The sequence below is a fragment of the Mobula hypostoma genome, chromosome X2, assembly GCF_963921235.1.
Source record: "Mobula hypostoma chromosome X2, sMobHyp1.1, whole genome shotgun sequence".
Taxonomy (NCBI): domain Eukaryota; kingdom Metazoa; phylum Chordata; class Chondrichthyes; order Myliobatiformes; family Myliobatidae; genus Mobula; species Mobula hypostoma.
In genome coordinates this window covers 4,636,280-4,663,913 of record NC_086129.1, presented here as the reverse complement: position 1 = coordinate 4,663,913, position 27,634 = coordinate 4,636,280, and the positions used below count along the sequence as shown (strand labels likewise).

At 47.6% G+C, this 27,634-nt stretch overlaps 1 protein-coding gene across 1 annotated transcript in view; it reads left to right on the top strand.

Moving 5' to 3' along the window:
* ppp2r1ba (protein phosphatase 2, regulatory subunit A, beta a) overlaps nucleotides 1–27,634 on the top strand; it is a 90,699-nt gene that overhangs the window by 4,945 nt on the left and 58,120 nt on the right. Inside the window, exons 2-3 of the mRNA XM_063038161.1 lie at nucleotides 23,375–23,465; nucleotides 24,450–24,550. Of these exons, the coding sequence (XP_062894231.1) occupies nucleotides 23,375–23,465; nucleotides 24,450–24,550 (192 nt within the window). The remainder of the gene's footprint in view (nucleotides 1–23,374; nucleotides 23,466–24,449; nucleotides 24,551–27,634) is intronic.

Genomic DNA, 27,634 nt, shown 5'->3' with positions numbered 1-27,634 from the left:
AGAACTTCCAGGTTTTTTTTCCAATCCCGATCCGCGATAACCTACGCACATCCTCCCGTATACTTTAAATCATCTCTAGATTACTTGTAATACCTAATACAATGTAAATGCCACATAAAATAAATGTAATACTGCATTGTTTAGGGAATAGTGACAAGAAAAAAAAAGTCTGTACACGTTCGAACAGCAAGTGCTGGAAGAGCACTTCCGGGTTTTCTCGATTCGCGGTTGGTTGAATTCGCGCATGCGGAACTCGCGGATAAGGAGGGCCGACTGTATATAACTGGAGGAGAATGTCAAGAGTTGTACACATTGATAATGAACCTTTCTCCGTTTGTCCGGTCAGAAATCTGGTGGCGGGGGGGAGGAATAGAGTAGATTTGGAGAAGGTGTTTCCTGTTGGCCCACCTCTTCCAGGCTGACGTCTGAGATTTCAGCCAGAGCTCGAGTCCTTCGCCTGTATTTGGCATCGCAGGTAGACGGGGTGATGAAAGTGGCTTTGGGAGTGTCAGCCTTCATCAGACACGGCACCAAGTCCGGACATTTGAGGTCTGAATGTCGCGGGATTAAAAGATGTTGGTGAGGCTGCCGTTGGGTGGTGCTGTCCGCCTGTGGTTACCCTTTGTATTCCAACCTCTTCCAAGTACCTATCCAAATATCCGTTAAATGTTTCATTGTAATTTCAGCCGGCAGCTCGTTCCATTCTTGCACCACCTTGATGAAATCATTGCCCCTCTGACCCTTGCCCCTCTCTGCTATCTAATTTTAGGACCCCCGGACTATTCACCTTGTCTGTACCCCTCGTGACTTTAGAGCTATCTATACGTTCACTGTACCTTGTGATTATCAGGTGACACTCCAGGGGAAAAACCCCAGACTGTCCAGCCTCTCCTTGTAGTCAGAGTCATACTTTATTGATCCCGGGGGAAATTGGGTTTTCGTTACAGTTGCTCCATAAATAGTAATAACACCATAAATAGTTAAATAGTAATATGTAAATTATGCCAGGAAATAAGTCCAGGACCAGCCTATTGGCTCAGGGTGTCTGACCCTCCAAGGGAGGAGTTGTAAAGTTTGATGGCCACAGGCAGGAATGACTTCCTATGACGCTCTGTGCTGCATCTCAGTGGAATGAGTCTCTGGCTGAATGTACTCCTGTGCCCACCCAGTACGTTATGTAGTGGATGGGAGACATTGTCCAAGATGGCATGCAACTTGGACAGCATCCTCTTTTCAGACACCACCGTCAGAGAGTCCAGTTCCGTCCCCACAACGTCACTGGCCTTACGGATGAATTTTGTTGATTCTGTTGGTGTCTGCTGCCCCAGCACACAACAGCTCAAGCTTTCCAATTCCAATTACATCCTTGTGAATCTTTCCAGCCTAATAGCTATAGGTTCTTGGGTGAAATCTTTTATTACCCTTTCATCTTAAACCTGTGCTCCTTAGATCTTAATTCTCCACCTCTGTGGGGGGGGGGGAGACTCTCCCACCTTATCTCCTTACCTGCCCATCACCTCCCTCTGGTGCTCTTTCCCCCTTTTCTTTCTTGCATGGCCTTTTTGTCCTCTCCTATCAGATTCCCCCTTCTCCAGCCCTGTATCTCCTCCACCTTCCCAACTCTTTACGTCGCCCCTCCCCTCCCGGTTTCATTATCACCTTGTGTTTCTCCCTCCCTTCCCCCCCCCCACCTTCTCACTCTTGACTCCACATCTTTTTTTCCCCCTGTTGAACGGCCTCGGCCTGAGATGTCGACTGAACTCCTTTCCATAGATGCTGCCTGGCCTGCACAGTTCCTTCGGCACTTTGTGTGTGTGTGTGTTGCTTGGATTTCCGGCAACTACAGATCTTCTCTTGTGTGTGTTCACCTTCTCTGTGTCCCTCATGATTTTATACACATCTAGATCATTACCTTCCGCCCTCCTGCGCGACAAATCCCGGTCGGCCACCCTCTCCCGACAACCCAGTCCCCTGAGTCCTGGCAACATCTTCGTGAATCTTTTTTCCCCACCCCTTTTCCATCTTAGTGGCAGGGTAACCTCAACTGAACAGTAAGTGCAGCCTTTTAATACTGCAACGAAGGCCCAAGTCCGTTTTCGCCACCCAACCTACCTGCGATGGCATTTTCAGGCAATTGTGTGCCTGTATCCCCAGGTCTGCACACCCCTAGGGCGCTGCCTTTTGCTGTGTAAGCCCCTATCCTGGCTTGACGTCTCAAAACGAAACACCGTCCATTTTGGTTCTGGGTCACCGAGCTGTGGGAAAAGTACCATTCAGCTGGAAAGGGTGCAGGAAAGATTCACCATCCGCCTTTAACACCCACAGCTTTTGTCAGTCTCTGTCTTGAGTGACGATTGAACCTCTACAGGCCTTTTGGGATAGAGACTTCTATCAACAGCCTGAGAGTGAAGGAAGAAAATTGTCCTTTTCTGCTCCTAACCGGCATATTCTAAAACTTTGTTCCCCCAGTACCCCTCACCCAGGAGAATCAGTATTCCTGCAATCCCCTTTCAATTCTAGTATTACTCCTGTGTACTCAGTCCTGCTTCGCAGGAGCCAGTATCTTCACTGGACTTCCCTTGTGGAAAGTACATCTTTCAGATCATAGAACGGTCCGTCGCAGGGTTTTATACAGGCGCTACGGGGCCCACGATATTGCGTCAGAAAACTGGTTATTAAATGCCTTTGGGTGGCAGAGCGGAGATAACATCTCGGCCAAAGAGGGCGTCAGGCGCTCCTTCCCTCCGCTACCCTGCGGGCCAGCCGTGGGCAAGGTGCAGCACTTGCTCAGCCCCCGATCAGGGTCACGTGAAGCCGTGGGAGCAGCTGGTGGACGGTGGTACGAGCAGCCAGTGCAGACCACAAGTCCTGGTTCTGCGAGGGCTGACGCCGGGCAGACGATCACCGGAAGGGTATTGATAATGGCTGGGTGGCGGGGGGAGTCACCCGTCTCGTAAAGACACACACTGCCCTGAGGAAGGCAGTTGTGTGGAAAAACTGGCCATGATCGTCCACGTCACAGTGATAAAGTTTACAGGAATGGGGGATTCTCAGATCCCTGTAAACAGTGGGTTAAGTACCAACTATGTCTGTGACTGCATTGGGTTTGAATAATGTCTCACAGCTGCCTTCTTTGGAGCGAGATAAGGTTTAAAGTTCACCCAGATCCACATAAGATGTCTTCTGGCTTTTCACACCTTTTGGTTTTGACAGAAGGCAGTACCTGATGGAAACTAGACAGAACATTCCTTTCTTAATTAAAGCATTAAATTTGACGGATGTTCTTATCTTTGTAATTAAGTTGTGGCTCCAGCAAACCAGGTAGGAAATTCTTTAATTAAGGTGGCTGGAACAATCAAACTGATTGTTCATTTGTATCAATAGTCTAGTGACCTGACCGGAATGGTTATCAAATTGATTGTTCTCTGTATCAATAGTCCATTGACTTGACTGGAATGGTTATCAAACTAACGCAAACAACAGGAATTCTGCAGATGCTGGAAGTTCAAGCAACACACATCAAAGTTGCTGGTGAATGCAGCAGGCCAAGCAGCATCTCTAGGAAGAGGTGCAGTCGACGTTTCAGGCCGAGACCCTTCGTCTAGTCCTGACGAAGGGTCTCGGCCTGAAACGTTGACTGCACCTCGTCCTAGAGACGCTGCCTGGCCTTCTGCGTTCACCAGCAACTTTGATGTGTGTTGCATGGTTATCAAACTGATTGTTCTCTGTGTCAATAGTCCACTGACTTGACCGGAATGGTTATCAAATTAATTGTTCCTTTGTATCGGTGGCCCTATAACTTCTGACAGTTCTGACATCAGGCAATGAACTTGTTGAACCGCTGGGGAGATGAGAACGCTTCTCTCCCTGATGTTGGGTCCAAATTCGCTCGCCGGCTGAGCTCGAAGAAATAAACGGGTGGAAAGATAAGTAACGATCTTTTTGTACTGTCGTTATTTGATCCGGCAAAGTTACGTTTACAACAGAACAAATAAACGAACAGAGTAAGGCCCAACTAAGCCCACACAATATCCATATCGTTCTATTTCACCTGCATTCATTCATTTATAAACTGCCAGGCTCCCTTCAACCTCTGCAGAATCTCTTGTGTTTATGAAAATGGCCCAGGTTTGTCCATCCTCCTCAACGCACAAGCCTTCCAACCAGATGGTATCCCGGTAGAACTCTTCAACGCCCTGTCCGTGTGCCCGGCCGTAACTCGTTCGGTTTGCAAACAGCATCCTCGCCTCTCGATGTCATCTGCCATTGACGCGATTGAGCGCCGTTATCCTGTAATTTTCCAGCATTTCCCTCATCGGAATCGGGTTTAATATCACCGGGGCGTCGTCAAAGCTACATTTAATGTCAGAGAAATGTATACAATATACATCCTGAAATGCCTTTTCTTCGCAAACATCCACGAAAACAGAGGAGTGCCCCCAAAGAATGAATGACAGTTAAGTGTTAGAAGCCCAAGTCCCTCCCAATCCCCTCCTTCCCGTGCGTAACTGGCAGCAAAGCAACGATTCCCCCCCCCCCCCACCAGCAAAATAAAACACATTGGCACCCCCCTCCCACCGAGCACTCAGGCATGCAGCAAAGACACAGACTTGCAGTACCCCAAAGGCTACTCGTTCACCCGGTATTTGACATACCACAGGCTCTCTCGCTCCCTAATGGGGGAAAAAGAGGTGTCCCCGTTTCACAGCGAGAGGGGAGACATAACAAACAACTCGCTGATTTACGATGTTAAAAGTCTGTTGCATCGCTTTTTCCGAGCTCTGTGCCCAAAGAACTCGGGTCTCTGGGCTCACAGCCAGAGACCTTCCGATTCCCACGACACACCGATTTCCGGCTGGGACGTTGACCTTCCATCCGCCCCTCTCCAGAGCCACGAGATCCTCACCCCCCCCCCCGAATGCGAGCTAAGCTCTTAGGCTACGCCCTTGGCCTGTCGAATAATGACCAGTCGTGAAACCCTGAGACTGGGTCCCATTCCTGCAAAGAACCGGAGTTAGCGTGTAACTCCAGGTCAGGGTCTTCAAAAGAACCCTGAAAGAGAAAAATAGAGATATTAAAGATGGAAATACAGGAGTTTTCAAAGATCCAAGTAAAGTAGTTGCCGTTTCGTGTCATTATAACTAAGCTCTGCCCTCACCCGTGTTGATGCCATTGCCCCAGCGCACCACCCCATAAGCTTGTCGGTGTAAAGCTGAAATATCCATAATTATTTCAAACACCCGCCACCTTCAGAGATTCAGAACGAAGTGTGAGCCCTGTTTGTGCGCATCTGTACTCAGCATTACAGTTTTGTTGTGGGTGAGGACAGCTCGTCAGACGGAGGAGAGGAATTGGGGCCATTCGCCATCGAGACTGATTCATTACTGCATTGTAAGGCGATCTTCAAAAACTGCTCCCTCGAAAGGGATGGAAAGCCGGTCATAATAGTCCGGTGTGTGCCAGGATTTTCTTTCGGGTCCTTTGTTCTACCACAGTCTCTGGTGTGTCCAGTTTGACTCCTATGACGGAGCCAGCCTTTCTGATCAATGAAGGCGATGTTTTAAGATGATGGGTAGCGCGTATCAATGCCCCCTCGGTGTGAGCTGAGAGCTGGCCAGCTGGTGCCCAGCAGCCAGAACTGGATGGTCGTCAGCCTGTACAGTTTGAACACCAATACGAATCTATTCAGCGTTCCTTCGTTCCTATTTAGGGTCTTAGCTGGCCATTCTGCCAAAGAGTTTGCTGACGCGGCTGTGAATTTCCCTCCCATCTCTGCACTTGACACCAGCTGGATTTCCCCCCCCGTGTGTCGTCCAGTTCGTCAGCTGGTGCTTCCGATTCGGTGTGCCCTGAAATTGCTGGATCCACCTGCAGTGTGTTTCCGTAGCAGGATAGAAAATCAATACATTTAAAAAATTTATCCCAGCGATACAGCGCGGAGTATGTCCGTCCTGCTTCCAAGCACTCTCCCCCCCCCCGACAAACCCGATTAGCCCTGACCTAATGACCGGGCAATTTAAAATGACCAATTACCTTACCCGGCAACACACGTCAACGTTGCTGGTGAACGCAGCAGGCCAGGCAGCATCTCTAGGAAGGGGTACAGTTGACGTTTCAGGCCGAGACCCTTCGTCCAGGACTAACTAAAAGAAGAGCTAGTAAGAGATTTGAAAGTGGGAGGGGGAGGGGGAGATCCGAAATGATAGGAAAAGACAGGAGGGGGAGGGATAGAGCCAAGAGTTGGACAGGTGATTGGCAAAAGGGATATGAGAGGATCATGGGACAGGAGGCCCAGGGAGAAGGAAAAGGGGGAGGGGGGGAACCCAGAGGATGGGCAAGGGGTATAGTGAGAGGAACAGAGGGAGGAAAAGGAGAGAGAGAGAAAGAATGTGTGTATAAAAATAAATAACGGATGGGGTAGGAGGGGGAGGTGGGGCATTAACGGAAGTTAGAGAAGTCGATGTTCATGCCATCAGGTTGGAGGCTACCCAGACAGAATATAAGGTGTTGTTCCTCCAACCTGAGTGTGGCTTCATCTTGACAGTAGAGGAGGCCGTGGATAGACATGTCAGAATGGGAATGGGAATACCCTATCTGGTACATCTTTGGACTGTGGGAGGATCCGGGGAAACCCCACATGTTGCACGGGGAGAACATGCAGAGACTCCTTTCCAAGTGGCATCGGGATTTAGCTCCAGAACGCCCTTAGCTGTAATAGAGTCGTCCTGTCTGCTACGCTGTCGTGGCACCCGTAAGGATCAGGGTGTGTAATCCAGTTCCATCCTAAAACTTATGGACAGTTAACCGTCAGTAGGCGGTGTTTCTTCTGGAAAATCTCTCCCTCTCTCCCCCCTCTCCACCCCTCTCTCCCCCCCTCTCCCCCTCTCCCCCTCTCTCCCTCCACTCAGCAGGCAAGGCAGTGTCTATGGAAAAGAGTACAGTCCACATTCCAGGCTGAGACTGCCCAAGGGGTTTTGGCGCGAAATGTCGACTGTTCTGTTTTCCGTAGATGTTAACTACGCTGGTTGACTCTGTGGTTAAGAAGGCACACGGTACATTGGCCTTCATCAACCGTGGGATTGTGTTCAGGAGCCGAGAGGTAATGTTGCAGCTGTATAGGACCCTGGTCAGACCCCATTTGGAGTACTGTGCTCAATTCTGGTCGCCTCACTACAGGAAGGATGTGGAAACCATAGAAAGGGTGCAGAGGAGATTTACAAGGATGTTGCCTGGATTGGGGAGCATCCGTAATGAGAATAGGTTGAGTGAACTCGGCCTTTTCTCCTTGGAGCGACGGAGGATGAGAGGTGACCGGATTCAGGTGTATATAAGATGATGAGAGGCATTGATCGTGTGGATAGTTAGAGGCTTTGTCCCGGGGCTGAAATGGCTAACACGAGAGGGCACAGCTTTTGGGTGCTTGGAAGTAAGTACAGAGGAGATGTCGGGTAATTTTTTTTTCCCAGAGAGTGGTGAGTGTGTGGAATGGGCTGCCGGTGACGGTGGTGGAGGCGGATACGATAGGGTCTTTTAAGAGACTCCTGGATAGGTACATGGAGCTCAGAAAAATAGAGGGCTGTGGCTAACCCCAGGTATTTTCTAAGGTATGGACATGTTAGGCACAGCTCTATGGGCCATAGGGCCTGTATTATGCTGCAGGTTTTCCGTGTTTTTATTGAAGAAGTCATTGAGATGTACACGTTGTCACTATGCAAAAGAAAAAACACAGCCCAAGATTTTTGTGCTCACTGATTACATATTAGAAGGAACATTGTCAGTAGGGATCAAGAGAAGAAGCTACAATGATCGAGCGTCTGCCTGCCCTCGTCTCCATCTTCTCGTTCAATGTGAACAAGTCCCTCAGCCGTACTCATTTATTAGTAATCCAATACCCAACTGAACTAAACCTTTCTGCCTACACAATGTCCATATCCTGCTCATCAATGTGCTTGAAAGCTTCATCAATACCTCTGTCGTATCTGTGTCCACCAGCCCAGCACTTTCCAGGCACTCACCATTCTTATTTTTTAAAATAAGACTTGCCCCACGCATCTCCCGCCTTCAATGCATGGTCCTGGTGTTAGAAATTTCAACAGCAGGGGAAAGGTACTGGCTGTCTGCTCTGTCTGTGTCTCTCATAATCTCTCTCAGCTCTTCCCTCAGCCTTCGCTGTTCCAGAGTAAACAACCCAAGTTTGGCCAACCTTCCCTTATAAAACATGCTCTCTAACCTAGGCAGCACCTTTGTGAACCTCTCCATATAAAACATGCACTCTAATCCAGGCAGCACCCTGGGGAACCTCACAATATAAAACGTGCTCTCTAATCCAGGCAGCACCCTGGGAAACCTCTCCATATGAAACATGCTCTCTAATCCAGGCAGTACCCTGGGAAACCTCTCCATATAAAACATGCTCTCTAATCCAGGCAGCACCCTGGGGAACCTCTCCATATAAAACATGCTCTCTAATCCAGGCAGCACCCTGGGGAACCTCTCCATATGAAACATGCTCTCTAATCCAGGCAGCACCCTGGGGAACCTCTCCATATGAAACATGCTCTCTAATCCAGGCAGCACCTTTGTGAACCTCTCCATATAAAACATGCTCTCTAATCCAGGCAGCACCCTGGGGAACCTCTCCATATAAAACATGCTCTCTAATCCGGGCAGCACCCTGGGAAACCTCTCCATATAAAACATGCTCTGTAATCCGGGCAGCACCCTGGAGAACCTCTCCATATGAAACATGCTCTCTAATCCAGGCAGCACCCTGGGGAACCTCTCCATATAAAACATGCTCTCTAATCCAGGCAGTACCCTGGGGAACCTCTCCATATAAAACATGCTCTCTAATCCAGGCAGCACCCTGGGGAACCTCTCCATATAAAACATGCTCTCTAATCCAGGCAGCACCCTGGGGAACCTCTCCATATAAAACATGCTCTCTAATCCAGGCAGCACCCTGGGGAACCTCTCCATATGAAACATGCTCTCTAATCCAGGCAGCACCCTGGGGAACCTCTCCATATAAAACATGCTCTCTAATCCGGGCAGCACCCTGGGAAACCTCTCCATATAAAACATGCTCTCTAATCCGGGCAGCACCCTGGAGAACCTCTCCATATGAAACATGCTCTCTAATCCGGGCAGCACCCTGGAGAACCTCTCCATATGAAACATGCTCTCTAATCCGGGCAGCACCCTGGAGAACCTCTCCATATAAAACATGCTCTCTAATCCGGGCAGCACCCTGGGGAACCTCTCCATATAAAACATGCTCTCTAATCCGGGCAGCACCCTGGGGAACCTCTCCATATAAAACATGCTCTGTAATCCGGGCAGCACCCTGGAGAACCTCTCCATATGAAACATGCTCTCTAATCCGGGCAGCACCCTGGGGAACCTCTCCATATAAAACATGCTCTCTAATCCAGGCAGCACCCTGGGGAACCTCTCCATATAAAACATGCTCTCTAATCCAGGCAGCACCCTGGGGAACCTCTCCATATGAAACATGCTCTCTAATCCGGGCAGCACCCTGGGGAACCTCTCCATATAAAACATGCTCTCTAATCCAGGCAGCACCCTGGGGAACCTCTCCATATGAAACATGCTCTCTAATCCAGGCAGCACCCTGGGGAACCTCTCCATATAAAACATGCTCTGTAATCCGGGCAGCACCCTGGGAAACCTCTCCATATAAAACATGCTCTCTAATCCGGGCAGCACCCTGGAGAACCTCTCCATATGAAACATGCTCTCTAATCCGGGCAGCACCCTGGAGAACCTCTCCATATGAAACATGCTCTCTAATCCGGGCAGCACCCTGGAGAACCTCTCCATATAAAACATGCTCTCTAATCCGGGCAGCACCCTGGGGAACCTCTCCATATAAAACATGCTCTCTAATCCGGGCAGCACCCTGGGGAACCTCTCCATATAAAACATGCTCTGTAATCCGGGCAGCACCCTGGAGAACCTCTCCATATCAAACATGCTCTCCAATCCAGGCAGCACCCTGGGGAACCTCTCCATATCAAACATGCTCTCTAATCCGGGCAGCAACTTGGGGAAACCTCTCCATATCAAACATGCTCTCCAATCCTGGCAGCACCCTGGGAAACCTCTCCATATAAAACATGCTCTCTAATCCAGGCAGCACCCTGGGGAAACCTCTCCATATAAAACATGCTCTCTAATCCAGGCAGCACCCTGGGGAACCTCTCCATATAAAACATGCTCTCTAATCCAGGCAGCACCCTGGGAAACCTCTCCATATGAAACATGCTCTCTAATCCGGGCACCAGACATTATCCTCCCTGAACGCTTCTCCAGTTCTCACCCCATGCTTTCCCTGCTCTCGACTGTACTTCCTGATGCAAAGCTGGCACATGCTTCTTCACCTCACCTAGGTGGAGGCCTGCATTTCCATTACTCTTACCACCTACTTGTTGCTTGTATTGGTTGAGAGGGATGTGGGCATACGGGACCAGAGTGGGAAGGGAGTCTTACTTGCCAAAGGGCCAAAGGGCCTGTTTCCATTTTGTTGGACTCTGACCCTGACCTATTTGGTGAGCATTAAACGTTCTGTACAAAGGTGTCAGTACTCTGGTTTGCACATGTGGATTTCCTGCTGAATTCACCCTGAAATATAAATACAGGTAGCCACATTTTATTGGAAAGTCATTTCTAGTTGAAGTGGTCTCATTGTAAATAACTTCAACTGGCTCATGGCATTGCATCAAACTAACAGCTCGTGAATACGAATTCGCCGACTGGAAGACCAAGAAGACTTTGCAAATGCTGCCAAGAGCTACTAAGAAGTAATAAGGAAAGGGAAGATGCACTGTGAAAGAAAACTAGCTCAAAAATGTAAAAAGAGGCAGTACAAGTTTTTATAGAGTTATAGGAAAGTATGTAAGGGTCTTTGCCCCACTGATCCCCCTGTTGCCCAGGGTGAATAGCCGTCAAACCCGCCAACAGTGCAATTGCTTTGGTGTGGATAAGGTGTGAGTCACCCAATGATCAGCCACGACACAAATATGAAACAATATACCAAGTGCGAGTAAATAATTATACTTTATGGCAAATTTTTGGTCTTGGGTTAGTAGAAACAACTACAAGAAAAGGTGCCACATAAGTAACTTATCAGTCTTGTGCACATGATATTTTAATACGTTGGAACTCACGCCTCCGATTCCATCCACAACGTCCTTCCGAGACTCTGGCCACCCTCCGAACCCCCGAGGTCCGGTATCCGCTGCCCTGGAACCGCTGTCCGTTCCTCGCACGTCCGTCCTCTCCGCTCGCCTCCCGAAAAAACCCGCGCTCCTCAACTCAGCACACGTATACAAGATAACAGAACATGACTTCCATTGGCTAACAAGTGAATACAATTTCCATTATCTCCCCTTATAACCCAAGCATTGCAGTTACGGAGAACCCCTTGCTCAGCAGTTAACAGGACGAGAAGCCATTTTAATATAACACTTCAGAGAAGCCATTTCGGTAATGAGCGATCAACAGTCCACCTAGTATACTGAGAGCCCTACAAGTACAACACAGAATCTAGTCTGTGCCGAGCCATTAAAACTGCCTACTCCCCTCGACCTGCACCTGGACCATAACACTCCGTACCCCTGCTATCCATGTGCCTGTCACCGGTTTCCCCTGATGTTCCCCTTAAACTTTTCACCCTTCACTACTGAGCAGGTGAGATGGGCTCTGGGGAAACTCGGGCACAACAAAGCATTGGGACGGGACGGTGTGAACCCCAGGGTCCTGAGGGGGGTCTGGAGCAGCTGTGTGGAATTCCCCAGGGCATTTTCAGTCCGAGTGTCGGCCTGGAAGCAACGTGTCCCGACTGTGTGGAAAACATCACGTGTGGTTGCTGTATCTGAGAAGGGCCAACAGTAGACAATAGGTGCAGGAGTAGGCTATTCGGCCCTTCAAGCCAGCATCACCATTCACTGTGATCATGGCTGATCATCCACAATCAGTATGCAGTTCCTGCCTTCTCCCCATAACCTTTGATTCCGCTATCTTTAAGAGCTCTATCCATCTCATTTTTGAAAGCATCCACAGACTTGGCTTCCACAGCCTTCTGGGGCAGAGCATTCCATATATCCACCACTCTCTGGGTGAAAAAGTTTTTCCTCAAATGGCCTACCCCTAATTCTTAAACTGTGGCCTCTGGTTCTGGACTCACCCATCAGCGGGAACATGTTTCCTGCCTACAGCGTGTCGAATCCCTTAATAATCTTATATGTTTCAATCACATCCCCTCTCAGCCTTCTAAATTGCAGAGTATACAAGCCCAGTCGCTCCAATCTTTTGACATATGACAGTCCCGCCATCCCAGGAATTAACCTTGTGAACCTATGCTGCACTCCCTCAATAGCAAGAATGTCCTTCCTCAAATTTGGAGATCAAAACTGCACACAATACTCCAGGTGTGGTCTCACCAGGGCCCTGTACAGCTGCAGAAGGACCTCTTTGCTCTTATACTCAATTCCCCTTGTTATGAAGGCCAGCATATCTTTCTTCATTGCCTGCTGTACTTGCATGCTTACTTTCAGTGACTGATTTACAAGAACACCGAGATCTCGTTGTGCTTCCCCTTTTCCTAACTTGACTCCATTTAGATAATAATCTGCCTTCCCGTTCTTACCACCAAAGTGGATAACCTCACATTTATCCACATTAAACTGCATCTGCCCACTCATCCAGCCTGTCCAAGTCACCCTGCATTCTCATAAAATCCTCCTCACATTTCACACTGCCACCCAGCTTTGTGTCATCGGCAAATTTGCTAATGTTACTTTTAATTCCCTCATCTAAATTATTAATATATATTGTAAGACTGAAAGTCTGGAATGACTACTGTCCAGTGGCCCTGACCTCACACTGAAGACCCTAGAGAGGCTGGTCCTGGCTCACCTCCGACCCCTGGTCAGACCAGATCTCGACCCCCCCTGCAGTTTGCCTACCAGGAGCACGCTGGAGTCAACGATGCTGGCATCTACCTCCCGAAAGAGCCTACTCCCATTTGGATGAGCAGGGCAGCACTGTGAGGGTCATGTTGTTTGATTTCTCGAGTGCCTTCAGTACCGTACAGCCCTCATTGCTGGGGGAGAAGCTCAGTTTAATGCAGGTTTACACTTCCATTGTAGCCTGGATGATGGACTACCTGACTGGTGCAGCTTCAGAGCTGTGTGTCAGACGTGGCCACGGGCGACTTTATTGGCTCCCTTGCGGTTTACCCTGTATACCTCCGGCCTCAGATACAACCCTTGAGTCATGGCATCTGCAGAAATTCTCCGATGACTCTGTAACAGTTGGGTGCTTAAAGGGAGGACTGGAGGATGAATACGGGGCCCTGGTGGAGGACTTTGTCAAATGGTGCAAACTGAGTCATCTGCAGCCCAACGTCAGTGAGACAAAGGAGATGGTGATGGACTTCAGAAGATATCCTGCAGTACTCTCTGTTACTATTGATGGTGAGGGTGGTGGATGTGGTGAGGACCTACACGTACCTGGAGAGGGGGGGTGCACCTGGACGACAGACTCGAGTGGAGCACCAACGCGGAGGCTGTGTACAAGAGGGGCCAGAGTTGCCTCGACTTCCTGAGGAGACTGAGGTCCTTTGTGGAGTGTGCAGGCCTCTCCTTCACATGTTCTACCAGACTGTTGTCCCCAGTACAGTCTTCCATGCGGTGGTGTGCTGGGGCAATGGCATCAACACGGGGTGATGCCAACAGGCTCGGTAAACTGATTGGAAAGGCTGGCTCTGTTATAGGAGTCAAACCGGACACACTGGAGGCTCTGGTAGAACAAAGGACCCTCCGGAAAATCCTGGTAATTCCGGACAATGTTTCTCACCCTCTGTGTGCCACCTTGACTGAACAGAGGAGCACTTTTAGTAACAGACTGAGACAACTGTGCTGCCCCAAAGAGCGATAAATGAGGTCATTCTTACCCTCGGCCATTAGGGTCTATAATGAGTCAACCTATAGCCAGGGGAGTGATGACCCCTCCTGTTAGACTGCTTGAGCTAACTTGTTTTTTTTACTGTTTCTTACTTCTCTTCTAATATTTGTATATCTTTTGTACTTGCAATGCTACTGTGACATTGTAATTTGCTTTGGGATCAGCAATTTATCTTATCTCAACCAAAATATCTGGTTCTCGTTCCACCCAATCTCTGGAAAAAGCCTGTTTGCATTTACCCTATCTATACTCCTCATAATTTTGGATCCCAAATCACCTCTCGGTCTTCTGCGTCCCAAGGATTAAAGTCCTAACCCATTCAATCTTATTAACTCAGGTCCTCCAGACCCGGCAACACCCTTGTAAATTTTCTCTGTACTCCTTCAACCTTATTTGCATCTTTCCTGTAGGTAGGTGACCAAAACTGCGCGCGATACTCCCAATGAGACCCCACCAATGTCTTATACAACTTCAGCAAAACATCCCATCTCTAGTGCTGGGTACTTAGATTTATGAAGGCCTGTGTGCCAAAAGCTTTCATTACGACCTGTGATGCCACTTTCAATGCGTCATGGATCTGTATCCCCAGATCCTTTATCATTTATAAAGCAGTAAAGTGAATGTAAGTGCCTTGGGGAATTAACGTCAGGCAACGTGGAAATGGCTAAGGCCTTGAACGATTATCTTGTGTCGGTCTTCATGGTGGAGGGCACATCTAACATGCTAAAGAAACATGCGATGGATGTGATGGGAGGTGAGAATTTGAGTACAATCGATGCCAACTGAAGAGGAAGCGATGAGCAGACTAGTGGGTCTAAAGCAGGGGTTCCCAACCTGGAGTCCCTTGCTTAAAGGTATTGGCCCATGGCACTAAAACGGTTGGATGTGATGTATCCCAGGATGCCGAAAGAAATGGGAACAGCGAGGCATTTGGTGAGAAGTGGTTCCGTCAGGCAGACACGGCAGGGATTCACGAAGGACCATCCGTGTTTGATGAACTTCCTGAAGTTCCCTAAGGATATAGGGGGACAGGTAACTGATGGATTTCCAGAAGGTATTAGATTAAGGTGCTGGGTGGAAAAAAAACCAACAGCCATAAGATACGGATACTTGGAGTTGCGGGTAAAGTATTAGCATGGGTAGAGGATTGGTTGACCAGTAGAAGGCAGGGAGTTGGGTTAAATGGGTGTTTCTCTGTGTCGGCAGTCAGCAGAGTACCACTGGCATTGGTACCGTTCAGAATATCTGTTAACAAGTACAACGGTCGCACCAGGTATCGTGCGTCCAGGTCTGCTGATGACACTAGGTGGAAATGCAAATTGTGCAGCGCGTGCGTCCGGAGCTCCTGCAGAGAGGTACGGATCGGTAAAGATGAGCGGGCGAGGAAGGGTACGGCAGGTGGAGTACAGCGTTGGCAAGTGCGAGCTTATCCACTTTGGAAGGAAAAGTAGATCAGTTCGTTATTTAAATGGTGAAAGATTGCAGCACGGCTATTGTGCGGAGGGGATTGGGAGTGATTGTGTGTGAATTGTAAAGGCCGGTTTGCGGGGGCTCAAGAAGGCAAATGGAACCTTGTCCTTCAGTTCTCGAGGGATTGAAATTGAGAGCGATGAGGTTATGCTGCAGCTGTACTGGGTACTGGAGTACTGCGTGCAGTTCTGGTCTCCTAACTTGAGGATAGATATACAGTCGGCCTCCTTATCCGCGAGTTCCGCATGCGCGAATTCAACCAACCGCGAATCGAGAAAACCCGGAAGTGCTCTTCCAGCACTTGTTGTTTGAACGTGTACAGACTATTTTTCTTGTCATTATTCCCTAAACAATACAGTATAACAACTATTTACATAACATTTACATTGTATTAGGTATTACAAGTAATCTAGAGATGATTTAAAGTATACGGGAGGATGTGCGTAGGTTATCGTGGATCGGGATCGAAAAAAACCATAAGTTCTCTTAGTAAGTCGGAACAGGTATACCCAGTATTATTTAGCGTCAGTTAGTCAAATGTTTGTCTTAGTATATAGTATATATTTTATCTTTCTATGCATATAAAACACTTAAGAAATGTATGTTTAAGCGCCGGGTTGGGAACGGAAATTCCCGAGTTCGATCCAGTGACAGACCGCTCCTGAACGCGCTCTCCATCCGTGCCGGGTTGATGTGAGGATCAAAAACCTAAAACCCAATAATTAAACCACTGTTTGCTGCGTAATAATTGTAGCTTTCATCAGGGCAGGGCCTTTCTCACTTTATCCTTTAAAATTGTTCCAATTGTTGACCGACTGTAACCTGTAACCATTGGAGCTTTTCCAATGACCGATGGCGTTTCATCTCTTTCCGATCTCTTTATTATTTCCACTTTATTTTAAATCACGATCGTGATTATTTTCATGAACAGAAACACTGCGGATTCAGAGCTCTGCCGCTGGGTCCTAATGCCCACCGTACTGAGACAGGTTAAATAAGGTCCGGGGTTCTGCTGGGTCCTAAGGTCCACCGCATTTAGGTAGGTTGAATAAGGAACTTGAGCATCTGCGTTTTTTGGTATCCGCGAGGGGTCCCGGAACCAGTCCCTCGCGGATAAGGAGGGCCGACTACTGCTTTCGGAGGAGATCACCAGGTTGATTTGCGAGATGAGAGATTTAGCCTATGAGGAGATTTTTAGTTGCTTGGGACTATACCTGCTTGAATTTAGAAAAAAATAAGAGCAGATCTTAATAAAAACATAACATTTTGAAATGTAAGATAGAGGCAGGAAGGTTGTTTCCACTGGTAGGTGAGACCAGAACCAGGAAACATAATTTCAAGATTCAGGGGAATAGAACTGGGATGGAGATGAATTGAGATTACTTTTCCTTGAGAGTAGTCAAGCTGTGGAATTCTCTGCCCAGGGAAGCAGTAGAGGCTTCCTCGTAAGACACAGTTAGATTTTTGCAAAGTGGGGGAATTGAGGGTTGTGAGGAAAAGGCCGGTGGGTGGAGCTGAGTCCACGGTCAGATCAGCCATGATCTTATCGAATGGTGGAGCAGGTTCGACGGGCAGAATGGACGACTGCTGTTCCTGGTCCATTTGTTCTGATTGAATGGTGGAGCAGGTTTGATGGGCTGGATGAACGACTGCTGTTCCTATTCTTCGTATTCTTATCGAATGGTGGAGCAGGTTCGACGGGCAAAATGGATGACTGCTGCTCCTGGTCCATTTGTTCTGATTGAGTAGTGGAGCAGGTTCGACGGGTCGAACGAACAACTGCTGTTCCTATTCCTTGTATTCTTACTGAACGGTGGAGCAGGTACGACGGGCCAGAGTCCTGTTCCTGGTTCTTGCAGACCCGGGCATCTTGTGCTGTGGGGGCTGCTTTTTGTATCGTGTGCTGTTGAGGGCCAGTTCGGTCAGGTTGGTGCATTTAGGCCATTTTAAATGGATGAATATTGATTCCGTCGGGGAGGTGCTCTGGGAGTTGGAGTCAGTACCCCTTTCCAGTTGAAGGTAAGGATTGTGCGTCATATTTTGAATCTGTTCATTTGAGCTCTGAAGTGTAAATGTATTACATTTCCACAATACCATGCTTGGAAGTCGAGGTATTCGATGCCATTGAAGATGGCGTTGTATTGGCACAGCAGCGTAGCGGTTAGCGCAATTCCCACCGCTGCCTGAAAGGAGTAGGTACGTTCTCCCCGAGATCAAGTGGGACTCCTCCCACAGTCTGTAGACGTACCGGTCGTTAGGCTAATTGTAAGTTGTCCTGTGATCAGGCTAGGGTTTAGCTGGGTGATTGCTGGTGGCAACGGCTGGAAGAGCGGGAAGGGCCTATTCTGCCCTGTATATCAATAAATAAACTTTGAAATGCTCACCTCACTACAGGAAGGATGTGGAAACTAGAGAGAGAGTGCAGAGGAGGTTTACAAGGATGTTGCCTGGATTGGGGAGCATGCCTTATGAGAATAGGTTGAGTGAACTCGGCCTTTTCTCCTTGGAGCGACGGAGGACGAGAAGTGACCTGATAGAGGTGTATAAGATGATGAGAGGCGTTGATCGTGTGGATAGTCAGAGGCGTTTTCCCAGGGCTGAAATGGCTAACACAAGAGGGCGTGGTTTTAAAATGCTTGGAAGTAGGTACAGAGGGGACGTCAGGGGTAAGTTTTTCACACAGAGAGTGGTGGCTGTGTGGAATGCACTGTCGGTGATGATGGTGGAGGCAGATATAATGGGGTCTTTCAAGAGCCTCTTAGATAGGTACATGGAGCTTAGAAGAATAGAGGGTTATGCACCAGGGAAATTCTAGGCCAGCGGTCCCCAACCACCGGGCCGCGGACCGGTATCGGGCCGCAAAGCATGTGCTACCAGGCCGTGAGGAAATGATACGAGTCAGCTGCACCTTTCCTCATTCCCTGTCATGCACTGTTGAACTTGAACACAGGGTTGCCAACTGTCCCGTATTTGCCGGGGCATCCCGTATATTGGGCTAAATTGGTTTGTCCCGTATTTCCCCCGCTAAGGTAGAGCGTTCCTATGAAACCTTCCGTGCCAAAATGGCGTAAAGCGAAGAAGCAATTACCATTAATTTATATGGGAAAAACTTTCGAGCGTTCCCAGACCCAAAAAATAACCTAACAAATCATACCAAATAACACTAACGTATAGTAAAAGCAGGAATGATATGATAAATACACAGCCTATATAAAGTAGAAATAATGTATGTACGGTATAGTCGGGAAGATGAAGGCAAAACCGATTTGTGGGGGAAAAATATCGGCACATACGTGCATGCGAACATCACATGCTCATGTCACGTATGCGCACACAGGTGCCCGCCCAAGGCTTCATGGTCATGGTAGTCTTTCCCGGGATAAGGTGTCCCGGGATTTGACTGCTACTTTTGTACAAGGCATTGGTGAGGCCAAATTTGGAGTAATGTGTACAGTTCCGGTCACCGAAATATAGGAAAGATGTCAACAAAATAGAGAGAGTACAGAGAAGATTTAGGAGAATGTTACCTGGGTTTCATCTCCTAAGTTACAGAGAAAGATTGAACAAGTTGGGTCTTTATTCTTTGGAGCGTAGAAGGTTGAGGGGGGACTTGATAGAGGTGTTTAAAATTATGAGGGGGATTGATAAAGTTGACGTGGATAGGCTTTTTCCATTGAGAGTGGGGGAGATTCAAACAAGAGGACATGAGTTGAGAGTTAAAGAGCAAAAGTTTAGGGGTAACATGAGGGGGAACTTCTTTACTCAGAGAGTGGTAGCTGTGTGGAGTTATTTGGGAGTTAGAAAGTTGGCAACCCTAACTGTAAAAGACATGTTACAATATAACCATATAACAATTACAGCACAGAAACAGGCCATCTCGGCCCTTCTAGTCCGTGCCAAACTCTTACTCTCACCTAATCCCACCTGCACTCAGCCCATAACCCTCCATTCCTTTCCTGTCCATATATCTATCCAATTTAACTTTAATCGACAACATCGAACCTGCCTCAACCACTTCTGCTGGAAGCTCGTTCCACACAGCTACCACTCTCTGAGTAAAGAAGTTCCCCCTCATGTTACCCCTAAACTTTTGCCCTTTAACTCTCAACTCATGTCCTCTTGTTTGAATCTCCCCCACTCTCAATGGAAAAAGCCTATCCACGTCAACTCTATCAATCCCCCTCATAATTTTAAACACCTCTGTCAAGTCCCTCCTCAACCTTCTACGCTCCAAAGAATAAAGACCCAACTTGTTCAATCTTTCTCTGTAACTTGGGAGAGGAAACCCAGGTAACATTCTAGTAAATCTCCTCTGTACTCTCTCAATTTTGTTGACATCTTTCCTATATTTCGGTGACCGGAGCTGTACACAATACTCCAAATTTGGCCTCACCAATGCCTTGTACAAATTCAACATGACATCCCAACTCCTATAATCAATACTCTGATTTATAAAGGCCAGCATACCAAAAAGCTTTCTTCAGGTGAGGTGAGTTTAACCCTAATTGAACACCCCCTCCCCCCCGGGTCAGCCAGTCCGCAAGAATATTGTCAATATTAAACCGGTCTGCGGTGCAAAAAAAGGGTTGGGGACCCCTGTTCCAGGCAGTTTCTAGAGTAGGTTACACGGTCAGCACAACATTGTGGGCCGAAGGGCCTGTAATGTGCTGTAGTCGGTTTCTATGTTTTCATAGTGTGAAAACTTGGGGGTGCTAATCATTGCCAGATCTGATCTGGTAATATAGATGTGTGCTGTAGAACTAATGGGATGTGCTGATAGCGGTGTGGTACTCCACTGGGAGTATATTCTGAAATGTCGGAGGGGGGGGGCATTGGTTGCGTGTGTCTCTCTTTGCGACTCTCGACCAGTCCATTGGTATGAGATGTTCTCAGCCTGCCGTTGTGTTGCACGTGACTCACTTGTGTGTGCTGTGGTCGCCGGAGAAAGCGGCTGCCAGGTACGAAGTCGTCTTTTATCCGACAAAATGAGAGACAGCTGGCGTCACGTTGAGACTGCCTTGGAGGAAGAGGCCCTTTCGACCCAACATTACATGGCGTTTTATATCGTTAAAGATCAAAGGACAGTTCTGTATTCAGAATATATCTACAGTGCTTCCTTTGAATTCCATATAATTTTCACACTCACTCTACAGACAGTCACCTTATGCCTCCAACCTGATGGCGTGAACATCGACTTCTCTAACTTCCGCTAATGCCCCACCTCCCCCTCGTACCCCATCTGTTATTTATTTATATACACACATTCTTTCTCTCTCTCTACTTTTTCTCCCTCTGTCCCTCTGACTATACCCCTTGCCCATCCTCTGAGTTTTTTTCCCCCCTCCCCCTTTCCCTTCTCCCTGGCCCTCCTGTCCCATGCTCCTCTCATATCCCTTTTGCCTATCACCTGTCCAGCTCTTGGCTCCATCCCTCCCCCTCCTGTCTTCTCCTATCATTTCAAATCTCCCCCTCCCCCTCCCACTTTCAAATCTCTTACTCACTCTTCCTTCAGTTAGCCCTGACGAAGGGTCTCGGCCTGAAACGTCGACCGTACCTCTTCCTAGAGATGCTGCCTGGCCTGCTGCGTTCACCAGCAACTTTGATGTGTGTTGCTTGAATTTCCAGCATCTGCAGAATTCCTCATGTTTGCGTTTTTAAATCATCATTGTCTGGTTTTCTAATTAACTGTGGTTCACAATTCTAGGAACCTGCATTTCAGATTTAATCTGCAGTCCATATTCAGATCTAGGTTGCTGAAGTTAATATCTTCCTATACACCCCCAAGTCCACAGCAGTGTGATTTATTTTTCATCCATTACTGCAACTTGCTATGCTGGATGTATACCAGATATCAGTCTAGTTTGTGAAGTGATAATCCCAAATTTCCACCCTGTTTCGTGACAAGATTCATTCCTTGTTGTTTGACAGCTGGGGAATTTTGTAGTTCTTTTTTTTTTGCTGATTTGTAAGAAGGAACATCAGCGTTACCGTTTGCACTTGGAAAATGTAAGTTCCTGGATTTTTCATTGTGTGAAGGAAGTTAGTGGTGTACAATTCTCCCAATTAAATTTATTAATAACTGATAACATTAAGGGAGAGGCTTGCTAGCTGGGTAACTAAACCTTGCAGACAAGGGAAGGTTTGCTATTTGGATTTGACTTTGGACAGATGATCTCAGATTCTGGGGTAAGTGAGAGAGAGATCAGTTAAGGCTCTTGGCTTCCGTTGTTGATTTGGTATACGTAGGAATTGAGGATGAAGGAACATAATGCCAAGATTTGATGAGCTATAATAGAGTCATAAAAAAAGTACAGTACAGAAACAGGCCCTTCAGCCCATCTAATCTGTGCCGAACCATTTAAACTGCCTACTGCCATCAAACTGCATCTGGTCTATAGCCCTACTATCCACGTACCTATCCAAACTTCTTTTAAACGTTGAAATCAGACTGATTAATTCATGCTGATACAATTGTATTTCTGTGTTATATTGACTGTCCTGTTGTACGTACTGTTTATTATAAATTGCACATTTAGACAGAGAGGTAGCGTAAATATCGTTACTGGTGTATGTAGGTAATAAAGTCAATTTAATCGAGCTCGCGTCCACCGTTTGCGCTGGCAGCTCGTTCCATGCTCTCACAGCCTCACCTTCCGAGTGAAGAAATTCCCCCTCATGTTCCCCTTAACCTCCTCACCTTTCACCCTTAAACCATGGCCTCTGGGTGTAGTCCCACCCGACCTCAGTGTGGAAAAAGTCTGCTTGCATTTACCCTAGATCCCTCAGAATTTTGTGCACCTCTGTCAAATCTCTTCTCAATCTTCTATGTTCCAAGGAATAAAACACAGAATCATGGAAAACCTGCAGCACAATACAGGCCCTTCGGCCCACAAAGTTGTGCCGAACATGTCCCTACCTTAGAAATTATTGGGCTTAACTATAGCCCTCTATTTTTCTAAGCTCCAGTCCTTTTTTCTAAGCTAAAGTCCTAACCTATTCAATCTTTCCTTATCACTCAGGTCCTCCAGTCCTGGCACCACCCTTATAAATTTTCTCTGTACTCTGTCAACCTTACTAATATCTTTCCTGTAGGTAGACGACTGAAACTGCACGCGATACTCCAAATTTACTGCTGTCTTATAGAACTTCAACATAACATCCCAATTCCTGCATTCAGTATGCAAACACGAGGAAATCTGCAGATGCTGGAATTTCAAGCAACACAGATAGAAGTTGCTGGTGGAACGCAGCAGGCCAGGCAGCATCTCTAGGAAGAGGTACAGTCGACGTTTCAGACCGAGACCCTTCGTCCGAAATGTCGACTGTACCTCTTCCTAGAGATGCTGCCTGGCCTGCTGCGTTCACCAGCAACTCTTACGTGTGTTCCTGTATTCAGTACCTTGATTTTTGAAGGTCAAGGTGCCAGAAGCTTTCTTCGTGACCCTGTCTACCTATGGCGCCTCTTTCGGTGAGTTATGGACCTGTATCCATGGAAATGGGTGACCAAAGCAGAGCCCCGGCACCTGTAGAAAGAGAAACCAGTTAATGACTGGGCTCGGGGCTGGTGCTGACGAGAATAATGTTGTGCGGTGCCCAGTGGAGTGGCCAGTGTTATTACTGGACCTCATCAACTGTACTAACGAATCATGCCCAAGCAAGAAATGGTTTGAATTGCCAAGTCGTGAGATCCAATCTTTCTGTCACAACAATAACCTCACTCTACTCTGGAAATAATGCTTTCTGCTATGGGTTTCTGTTCTTGTTCGCCATTATCTGCATTTAATTGTTACAAGGGCCACTTAGTGGTGCAGTTTTGATTTTGGCCCATTTTAAGCAGAAATGTCTCTTTTTTTTTCCCAGAACTCTGTTCGGGGTTAGGTGGCACTGATCAATTTCATTTCTTTCCTTTCCCCAGTTACGGTTGAACAGCATAAAGAAACTGTCCACGATTGCCTTGGCCTTGGGCGTGGAGCGTACCCGGAGTGAGCTGCTCCCATTTCTGACCGGTAGGTACAAAGCCGCACGTGGTTGGGCTGCCTCAGTCTGAACAGTCGCCCGTCCGGGCTTGGTTGCGGGCGGCCTCTCCTGTTGGTGCTGTGCTCCAGTTTTCGATCAGCGGAATTACAGGCTGAACATTTTGAGTACTATTGGGTGGGGGGGAATGACCTGGCACTGAGTCTGGCCCTGTGGCTCGGAAGGGTAGGGCACTGAAGAGGATGGCAGCAGTGATAGGGGAGTCTATAGTTAGTGGGACAGATAGGTTATTCTGTGGGCACGAAAAGGAAACATGGGTGGTAGTTTGGCTCCCAGGTGCTGGGTTCTGGACGCGTCTGCGATACCCCGAGATGGGAAGGTGAGCAGCTAGAAGTCTTGGTACATATGGGAACCAATGACATAGGAAGAGAGAGGGAGGAGGTCCTGAAAACAGAATACAGGGAGTACGGAAGGAAGTTGAAGAGCCCCAGGACCTCGAGGGTAGTAATCTCGGGATTGTTGCCTGTACCACGTGACAGTGAGGATAGGAATAGAATGAGGTGGCAGATAAATGTGTAGCTGAAGAATTGGAGCAGGAAGCAGGGATTCAGATTTCTGGATCATTGGGAGCACTTCTGGGGCAGGTGTGACCTGTACGAAATGGATGGGTTGCCCTTGAATTCGAGGGGGACCAGTGTTCTGAGTGGAGTTAAGAAGCTACAAGGATAAAAAGACGCTGTGGGAACTATGGTGAACCTGTGGAATTCTCTGCCACAGGAAACAGTTGAGGCCAGTTCGTTGGCCGTATTTAAGAGGGAGTTAGATATGGCCCTTGTGGCTAAAGGGTTCAGGGGGGTATGGAGGGAAGTCTGGTACAGGGTTCTGAGTTGGATGATCAGCCATGATCATACTGAATGGCGGTGCAGGCTCGAAGGGCCGAATGGCCTACTCCTGCACCTATTTTCTATGTTTCTATGTCAGAGTCACCTTTCCACTGGTTTCTCGTCTTGATGCAGACACCATTTACGATGAAGACGAGGTGCTGCTGGCGTTGGCGGAGCAACTAGGGAGCTTCACGGTGCTCGTTGGCGGACCGGAGTACGTTCACTGTTTGCTGGTAAGAGCGGACGTACAATTACAAAGCACTGCACAGGACGGTCAATGCTATTGAAGTGGTATTACTGTCTTAATAAAGGTTAATTTCCTGAAGCTGATTCTCAAAGCAGCAGGGTTCCACAGGCAATGATAAAGCAAATGACTTAATAATTAGTCATAGAAAAGTTCAGCACATGTTCCCCTGAAACATTTCACCTTTTACCCTTAACCCGTGACCTCTAGCTGCAGTCTCACCCAACCTCAGTGGACAGTGGCTGCTTACATTTACCTGGTCTAAACCCCGCATAATTTTGTCTCCCTCTATCACATCTCTTTGCAATCTTCTATGTTCCAAGTTATAAAGTCCTAACATATTCAGTCTTTCCATATAACTCAGGTCCTCCAGAACTGGCAGTGTCCCTGTAAGCTTTCTTTGTTATGGTAGGTTGCTTGAATGAGGGGTAAATGGACACATACAGAACCCTCTCTGCTTTTATCGTTTGCAATAAAATCTTTGAGACAGATGAGGCTTTGTGTCAACCCAACATATTTGTAAGCACGAGAAAGTCTGCTGGTGCCGGAAATCCAAAGCGACTCTCACAAAACGCTGGAGGAACTCAGCAGCTCAGGCAGCGGCTATGGAAAAGAGTAAACGGTCGACGTTTCAGGCCGAGACCCTCCTTCAGGACCTGGTTGAAATATTAACCATATAACAATTACAGCACGGAAACAGGCCATCTCGGCCCTTCCAGTCCGTGCCGAACTCTTACTCTCACCTAGTCTCACCGACCTGCATTCAGCCCATAACCCTCCATTCCTTTCCTGTCCATATATCTGTCCAATTTAACTTTAAATGACAACATCGAACCTGCCTCAGCCACATCTGCTGGAAGCTCGTTCCACACAGCCACCACTCTCTGAGTAAAGAGGTTCCCCCTCATTGGAGGGGTGTATCATTCAGAATCGCTACAGTGAAGTGTAGTTACTCTACTCCTGATCCAGGTTCACCCGCGCAGCCTGTTGGAAAACGTACACGGACTGATACCGTCCCCCGAACACTGAAACCTCTGCTCTGTATTGATCAATTATATGTTCAGCATGAGCCAAACCGGGGGAAAACAAAACACAGATTTTAATGCCCAGATGCTGTGGTCCTATGCATTAAATATTTATTTGAAATAACATCCTTGCATTGTTCTTAAATACTCATAATGGGGAGCAAGATTCTGAAATTAAATAACGAGGGCCTCAGGCTATTAGATTATGATGACACTCAGTCCTCTTTTATTGTCATTTAGAAATGCATACATACATTAAGAAATGATACAATGTTTCTCTGGAGTGATATCACAGAAAACAGGACAAACCAAAGACTAACACTGACAGAACCACGTAACTATAACATATAGTTACAGCAGTGCAAAGCAGTGCCATAATTTGAAGAAGAACAGATCATAGGAACAGTAAAAAAAAGTCTCAAAGTCCCCGAGTCGATCGACTCCCGAGTCCCCGATAGCAGGCGGCAAAAGGGAGAAACTCCCTGCCATAAACCTCCAGGCACCGTCAACTTGCCGATGCCTTGGAAGCAGCCGACCCCAGCCGACACTGAGTCCGTCCGTCCGAAAACTCCGAGCTTCCGACCAGCCTCTCCGATACAGCCTCCCGAGCGCCATCCTCTGCCGAGCGCCTTCGACCTCTCCCCGGCCGCTGAAACACGCAAAGCCGAGGATTTCGGGGCCTTCAGCTCCGGAGATTCCGGTTACCACACAGTAGCAGCGGCAGCGAAGCGGGCATTTCAGAAGTTTTCCAGATGTTCCTCCGTGCTCTCACGTCTATCTCGACATCAAATCAGGATTGTGCACGGTCCCCGACTTGACAGATAACAGATATCATTCACCGAAGTGGCCGTGCGCCACTTCCAGGGCATGGTTCAAATTAAAATGATTTTCAGTGATCAGTTCATCATTGGGCAGTTCAGAATTAAAAATAATGAAATGAATTTATTAAACCACCAAGGTAGACTGTAATGCTGGATCAATAAGTAGACGTTGAGGGTGCAGGTGAGGTTTAACCAGGATGCTGCCTGGTTTAGAGGAAGTGTTGCAACTTCATCAAACTGGGTAGGCCACGTCTGGAGTACTACACGCAGTTGCCACATCTTAACTATTGGATGCAGTTCTGGTTGTCCCACGATAGGAAAAATTTTGGGGCTTTGGGGACGATGCAGAAGAGGTTCACCAGAATGCTGCCTGGTTTGGAGGACGTGTGATCATGAGAGGCTGAATAAACTTGGGTTGTCTTCTCTGAAGCCCCGGAGGCTGAGGGGAGATCTGATAGAGGTTTGTAAGTTTATAGATAGAGTAGACAGGAGTAACGCGCGTCAAAGTTGCTGGTGAACGCAGCAGGCCAGGCAGCACCTCTAGGAAGAGGTACAGTCGACGTTTCGGGCCGAGACCCTTCGTCAGGACAGGAGTATCTGTTTCCCGGGGTTGAAGTGTCTAACACCAGAGGGCAGGCGTTGAAGGTGAGGGGGGCAGTTTCAAGGGGAATGTGAGGAGTAGTTTTTTTTAACCCAGATTGGTGGATACACTGCCTGGTTTGGTGGTAGAGGCAAATACATTAGAGGCTTTTAAGAAACGTATGGATAGGCACATGGGTATGAGAAAGATGGAGGGAGATGGACGTTGTGTAGGTGGGAGGGATTGTTTTTGGTGGTTTTTGATTTTCTTTTTAGCTAGTTCAGCACAACATTGTGGGCCGAATGGCCTGTTCCTGTATTTTACTGTTCGATGTTCTACTTTATTGTTTGAAGTGATTCCAAATTAGACATTCCAGCGTTCAGTGTGTTGAGTGTAGAGTGTGTATGTTCTTTTTGTATTGATAATCTGATCGCTCCTTTCAAAAACGTTTTCTTCTTGTGTAGAATTACCTGCGAGTACAGGCAGAGAATTCTTAAAGCATTTACGTAAGGAGTCCAGTTCGCTCATGGAGTTCTTGTGGTGGGTGGGTGGGGGCTGTATATAAAATATCACAGACTTTCAGCAGTGTTTCTTGAAGAACGCTGAGATGCATGGCTTTGTATTACAGAAAATAGCAATTCAGAAAC